This window comes from Pteropus vampyrus, unplaced genomic scaffold (genome assembly GCF_000151845.1).
Source record: "Pteropus vampyrus isolate Shadow unplaced genomic scaffold, Pvam_2.0 Scaffold6, whole genome shotgun sequence".
Lineage (NCBI taxonomy): Eukaryota > Metazoa > Chordata > Mammalia > Chiroptera > Pteropodidae > Pteropus > Pteropus vampyrus.
The window spans coordinates 4,861,814-4,869,101 of NW_011888787.1; the positions used below are offsets into that span (position 1 = coordinate 4,861,814).

At 41.1% G+C, this 7,288-nt stretch overlaps 1 protein-coding gene across 1 annotated transcript in view; it reads left to right on the forward strand.

The window, feature by feature from the left end:
• DENND2C (DENN domain containing 2C) overlaps positions 1 to 7,288 on the forward strand; it is a 77,239-nt gene that overhangs the window by 46,435 nt on the left and 23,516 nt on the right. Inside the window, exons 8-9 of the mRNA XM_011366738.2 lie at positions 3,329 to 3,516; positions 6,895 to 7,004. Of these exons, the coding sequence (XP_011365040.1) occupies positions 3,329 to 3,516; positions 6,895 to 7,004 (298 nt within the window). The remainder of the gene's footprint in view (positions 1 to 3,328; positions 3,517 to 6,894; positions 7,005 to 7,288) is intronic.

The following is a 7,288-nucleotide window of genomic DNA, read 5'->3' on the forward strand; positions in this document are numbered from 1 at the left end:
TGTAGAGAAGTAAAAGAATTTTATTTAGTAGGCAGACATCTTGGATGTTTCTAATCTGGTATTTAACCTGTGCATATTAAGTTCTCTGTATATACATACTTCTTACTCTTCAAACAGTGCGGCAAGATACATCTTTTGGCTTATATTTTTATATATTGGTAAGAGTACATCTGTGGAATAAGTTTCTAGTGGGGAACTTAATTAAGGACTATATGCATTTAAAATTTTTATAGCTGCTGCCAAGTTGTCCCACAAATAGGCTGATCATAACACTTTGTTTCTATGAACAGCATTTGAAAATGACTTTTCCTCATAATCTTTACTGATACTGCGTTTTATTAAAGTTTTTTATTTTTCGTCAATATCATGGTAGGAAATTTTATCTTGTTATTTTAATTTACATTTCTTTAATTATCAGTTTGACAATTATCATGTTTATCAGCAGTTACAAATCTTTTCTATGGATTATCTATTCCTTCCCTTTATTCATTTTTCTGTTGCACTATATTTTCTCTTATTTATTTGTAACAGTTATTTGAATGTTAAGAAACTTAGCCTTGTGTCTGCAGTGTGTATTACAAATACTTTCCCAGTTTATCGTTCGTTTACCTTTTGAAGTTACTAATGATCTTTATTAGATAGAAATTTTACATTGTTATATAATCCAATCTGTATACATTTTTCATTTATGCTTCCTAGGCCTTGTTTTTCCTGGTACCTTAAAATTTTTCCCTTTACAGTTTTAAATTTTGCTTTGACTTTAACTTTTTAGACTTAATCTAGAAATTTTTCATTCAGTTGTTCATATTTTATTCTGTTTTGTTTGTAAATTGGCCATGTCTAGCATTGTGGTCCAAAACACTCCCTTGTAAAAGCGTAGTCCTTTATCTTCAAGACACTTAAAATCTGTTTGAGGAAAATAAAAGCAGTTCAAAGCAGTCGGAGTACTATAAGAATTCAGAGTAAAGGAGAGTTCAAGTTGGCCCTGAGGTAGTTTAGCGGTATCACAGAAGAGTTAGAATGTTACTTCATACACTTATCTGGTAATCTGTTTTAGCCCCACATTTTCCCAATATTCTAAATTTAGATTGTGTCCCATGGTGAGATTTTTGTTTAGCCACGTTGGTATTCTACCCTTGATACCTTATTCAGGAACTTAAGACAAGGATATGAATGTAGAAATAGAATCCACTCTAAACTAGACTTTTAAAAAGTAGTCCGAACTACTGTTAATTTCTAGAATTAGGGATGAGAGGAGAGCTGAAGAAGGAGATAAGGTATGAGAAGAAGACGGAATAGTTTCTTCTCTGAGCTTTCATTTCTTTTGTGACTGCCCTGCCCTGATATAACTACGTGATTTGGAGAAAGGCTCAGCATTCTTATTATTCTTTACTCCAAGTCCCCAGGTCTGTGGAGATTTTCTGTTGTTCTCATCGTCATGTGCTTCTACTGTTGGAAAATACAAATAGAAACTCTCTCTTTTCAGGTGAAACCAGTGGTAACGAAAGTGATGGCGAGTATCTGCCAAAGAGTGAGTGAGTCAATGGGCTGCTCCCTTCCTCGTGATGATCATGGTTATAGGTGGAGTGGCATCCTCCTTTTGTGATTAAGCATGTTTTTCCCACACAAAGTTTCATTTTGTGGATGATTTCTTCACTCTAAGAAACCTGTCGAGATTTAAGGAACTAAACAGTATACTGTCAGACGTTTGACAGTATTAAAAATTTCCCATGGCAGAGTGAGGCAAACTAGTATGGTTCTTAAGATAGAATGTCCTCAGGGGAGTGGCTGAGCTGCGTGTTCAGACATATGTGCAGAAGTCTCCCAGCAGCCAAGACAGGGTGTGTGTGAATCATCCTGAGACAAATATCTAGCATAAAATATCTGATTTTTCATAGTCTCTCAGGAGTCATTAAGTAACTTTGATATCTCTGACATTGAGATGAGAAACATTGATCTCTTATTCACAGGCATTTATATTCCAAATTATTGTGCCATTTACTTTCTGTTAGAATATAGAATCTTGCCATATAGTCAAGTATCCTTCATCTAATGGATTTTCTTGCTCCGTATCCTTCATCTAATGGATTTTCGCAGCAAGTCGTTTAGTTCATGTTTAACTGGCTGGCGTACCGAGGCATGGAAAAAGTGGAAGACATGAATTATCAAAGACGAGTACAGTGCAATTTCAAGTCTGACACTCTGATCTTATGATTAATAGTCAGCTGCTCCCCCACTGGCTTGAATTGCTTCAGGTGTTTGATTCTGTAGCCTGACCGAAGGTGAAACTTAAGTCAGCATCAGGTTCAACCTGGATGCATAAAGATGACTAATTCAGTGCTGTTGCTACTGAGAAACAGAATCTAAAATTTTCTTGACTCGAACTGAGCCCTTTGCGGGTAAGTGAAGCTTTGCCTCGAGCGCCGAATGTACCGGATAGTCCTGGGAGCCACTCCTACATGTATTTTTGATCCATAGTGTAACTTCTTTGGGGGGCGGAATGCATCATATCTCGAAAGAAAACCAAAACAATTAGTCAGAGGATGAGGCTGTCAGTGGTTGGCACGGAACGGCACATATTCAGGTCCCTGGGACCCTGAGACTACTTCCTCCACAAGTGCCACATTTCCCCGAGTGGGGACGACCCCAAGTTGTTCAGGATTAGAGATACATGAGAATAAAGGGTACATGCTGTCCAGTTTCAAGTGGTATTGCTTATAGTATTTAAATAGTACACTTTCATAGTTTCATTCTTTTGAGAAATAGTTTGCTAATGTCTCCTGCTTCGATTTCCCCCTTCATTTAGCACGTTTATTGGTACAAACATATGTCCCTTATGGCACTGCGAGATGCCAAGGAAACAAGGGGAAAAGACAGTGTCTTTAATGTGAGGATAGCGTTTGTTTTAATTTTATCAAACTTGTCCCTTTATGTACTTACCTCTGTAGGACTCAGTTCTTTTATCAGACACCTCCCTGCCCCGCCTCGTAAGTTCATGGTATGTGTTGTCATCAGTGTTTTTACCTGACATTTTCTTCATGTCCTCGTGTCAGGCCATGAAAGGTGGGATAGCATGGAGTATGTGCTGGGACACACACAGAGTGTCTGTTGGGACACAGAATGTCAGTTCCACCACAGGGCCCCAGGTGCTTGTGTCCCCACGTGTATCATAGCCCTAACAGGTATGTCTGCATGGCAGACATTGGTTAGCCACCATTCATTCAGCTGTCACCGAGCGAAGATTAGTCCTGTATGGGTCATGGCCTCTGGGTGCCAGAGGGAAGGTAGGGCGACCAAGGAAAAGCAGGGCTCCATGGTGTCATTACAGGTCGCCACAAGCGCTTAGCACAAGTGCAGCAGTCCTCCAAGAGGAATCCCCACTACCAGACCTTAGAGCGGGACCTCATCGAGCTACAGGAGCAGCAGCTGTTCGAGCTTTTCGTGGTAGTGTCTCTAAAGAAGAGACCATCAGGAGTCGGCTACGTTCCCCAGGTCATACAGCAGTTCCCTGGCCAGGTAGGCGCAGAGGGCCAAAGGCACTCGGCCTGTGTCTCCGCGTGCATTTACTTCCTCTCTTCTTGCTTTTTGTTAGCTCAGTCAGCTTCTGCTAATACTATACTTCTTGTAGGATCTGGTAAGTGGCTCTGATGACATGCCAGGCATGAGCTACAACCTAGCAAGGAAAGAAAGCTCATTATCCAAGTTGGTTTTATTTTTTTTGCTCAGCCGTTTACTAAGTGACTTATAGCAAGTTACAAAGCCTCGATTTCCTCATCCTTAATGAGGGGGATAATAAATGGCAGCATAGGGTAGCAGTTTAGAGCACAGACTCTAAGCAGACCATCTCCGTTTGCCACATATTAGCTCTGTGGCTTTGAGCAGTTACTAACTGCTCTGTGCCTCGGTCTCTTCATTTGTAAAATGAAGATAATCATAACAGTGTTTACCACGCTGAGTTGGAGTGAGGACCAAACGAGCCGTATAAGGCCCTGGGAAGCAGTGTCTAGCATATAGTGAGCACTATGTAATGCTACTCATTTATAGTGGGGATTTAATGAGATAATGTACATAAAATACAGTTCTTGACACATATTAAACACTTGACAAATGGGAGCTATTATTAACAACATTATTCGGTTTGCTCTGTCTTTTTCAAAAAGTGATTCATTCATTTAATCAAATCTTTCTTAAAATACCTACTATTGCTGAGATCAGGTGCTAGGAATACAAATGAAGAAGGTCTTCTTGGCCCCTGTCCTCACAGAGCTTGCAGCATAGACCTCAAATGAGGCTTTGTAGCAGCACATACAAAAAGAGAAACATGATCATTATGTCACAGCTTGCAGACTGGCGGCCCCTAAGCAAATTGAGCTCGCAAACATGTTTTTTTTTTTTAATTTGTAGTGTTTTTCTAATAATAACAAATTATTTGTTGCCAATGTTTAAAATTTAAATTTTACCTAAAAATCTGCATTTCTACTTTTTCCTGAGAAACTGGAAAGACCACCAACACTCAGCCTGCATTCCTAAGTGGCAGGAACCGGCTGATGCTGAGTAAAGCAGGACCAACGTCATGGGCATGTGACCAGCGCAGTCACACAAGGCCCCTCACTCAGAAGGGCCCTGTCCTGGGGGTTTAATGCTCTGTAGTCATCACTGAAATTCTGAATAATTTTGTCTTTGAATTTGTGTTTTGTAAGTGAGATCTCGTGGGATAAAGGGGCATGTGTCTGTCTTCAGGCCTGGGTTCATGCATGGTCTCACCTCCTGCCACCTTTCCAGGATGGGTTCTCTAATTGTCCTCTCTCCTGCCCCCTGGTTTCCTGGGACCTATTTGTTTTTCCTTTCCTATCCCTATTCAGGGAATTCTGCCACTCACTGTCCCTGCCAGGGGCTTGGGCATAGGCAAAGAGAGGGTTGGGATCAGGCAGCCATTGCTCCATAGCATCTCTAGGCAACACGTGGTGGGACCCTCCCTGCCCTGGGCTGGCACTTGTGTGCCTGTGGGTGGCTTGGTGGGGCAAGCCTCTACACCACCCCCAGTCTAACTGCCAAGCACATCCCCGTGTGGAGGCTGCACTCCTTGGGGCTTGCCCGGCTGCTGTGGGTTGGCGTGGTGGGCCTGTGGTTTGCTCTGGCTCTAGGGAGACGTCAGGCCCTACTTCCCCACCCCCATTGGGGACACAGTTACAGTACTGCGGCTGGCCAGAGGAGAAAGCCAGCAGCTCGTGGGCCGCTTGTGCACCAAGTTGTGGGCCAGGATCCCTGGGCACCCGTGAGGGGCTGCACTTGTCCCCCAGGATCCTTGTGCCTGAGAGAGCCTGACATTAAATAGCAAATAAAAATCCCATTACAGGTTGAAAGAGAGACCACAGTAGACAAGAAAAAGTTTTATATTTAATTTTTCCTGCTTTTTGAATAAAGGGTCCACAGTTTTATTCTGCACTGTGCTCTGCAACTTCTATAGCGGGCCCTGGTGAGCAGTGGTGCCTTTAAATAGGGGCGTTGGCTCACTCTTCAACCTACTCCTTGGACCACTTCTGTCATTTAAGTTATCTGTTCAATCCCTTTAGGACTTTGAATTTATAACCCCGATTACATCTTTCACTACAAAAGCTAGTGAAGCACAGCTGTACCAGAATCTAAGAGGTATTTCCTGCATTAAGGAAGGGTTCTCCATTTTTAAAAGAAGTCCTCAACAACATCTCTACTGTAAATAAATCAATATGTTTAATTTCCTACCAAAATCTTCAGTGTAGCCTGAGAGCACAGTGTCACAGCCCTGTTTATAACAGGACCTTAAGAGTTAAAAGTAATGGAATCTAGATAGTCTTGAGAATCAAATTTTCCATACAGAGGGAGAGCTGAATTCCCCGCCCCTAGTTTTGATCAGCCTTATATTTGCAGAGAGACATCTCGAGGCTGAACCTGTTTTCAGCACAGCCTGAATTAATGAGCTCGGAACCAGATAAAGATCCAGTTGATCTGGCAGTGATTCGGGTGTCTCTAAGCAAGTTACTCAGCATCTTCGTGCATTAGGCACCCGTAAATCAGGGAGGGGGAGGGATGACTGCGCTCCACATTATCCCGTTGTGGAAAACCTTGAATGCAGATGATTGTGAGTCATTTAACAATATAATAATAATAGAATGTCATACAACTAAAATTTTATTAGAATGCTTTTCCATTTCTTAAGAGCTTAAAATTCAAGTGACCCGGAACAGCTGCATGTTTTGCTTTAGAACTGAAAGGATAGGTCGTTTGTATTAGTTACACGAAGGCAGTATGGAAATTAGACTTATCATCTGATTTTTTTTTTAAAGTTAATTTTCTTTTGGTTTAACTAAATTGAGACTGTCCTTTAAAGTACAATACCGGACTTGCACAAAAGGGTCTTCCATGCTAAAATTTTACAGGAAGTTGCAAACCAGTAATTAGGTAGCAAAGATTATATGCTAAGAGAAATGATTATATATGGGGTGGATTCTAAAAATAGTCTCTTTTCTAAATAACATTCATCTGTCTTTTCAAAACATCTTTGATTATTGATCAAAAAGTATCTTGTGCTGACTAGGTTTTTGCTATTAGTATATTTTAGAATAGATTTTTATTTATTTTATGTTCCGTGTGCAGTCAACTCTCTTACATCAGTCGGATCTCCACAATACCATTCCTATGTAAAAACAGGATTCTTATTCTGAGTAACCCTGTTCTCAGTGCATCTTCTGTGATTACCAGTCTTGGCCTTCTCATTTTGTTGAACAGCAGGAAACTACGCTGAGGCACTACTTAGGTTCAACAGAGGCCTCTTCCTCAAGACCAAGCTGAGTATTTTTATTTCTCTTCTCCACCTACAGAGAATATTAATCACCTATATTTTGTTATCTTTTTCAGAGTGACCATGGCTTTAAGCAATCCAAAGACACCGAAGAGAGGCTCAAAGTGATCCCCAAGTTTTGTTTTCCTGATTCAAAGGACTGGGTGCCAACCTCAGAACTCAAGAGGTAAATAGTCTACACGATCTGATATCTATTTATTGGAACTGCAAAACTAGAATCAGAATGCTTGAGAAATGGGGAGAACCAGTGGTGATGCTGTGTGGACACTGGCAGGTCAAGGATGCAGTGGGAGGAAAGGAAGAAACAGAATTAGAACATTTCCTATGTGGGACTCGAAAAAGAAAGACATGGAACGATTTCAATATCAAAGGGAAAACAAGTTTGAGAGTGTCTTCAGTTTGCCAGTTCTGCAGGAAAAGAAAGTTACACTTTACATACAATCAGAAATG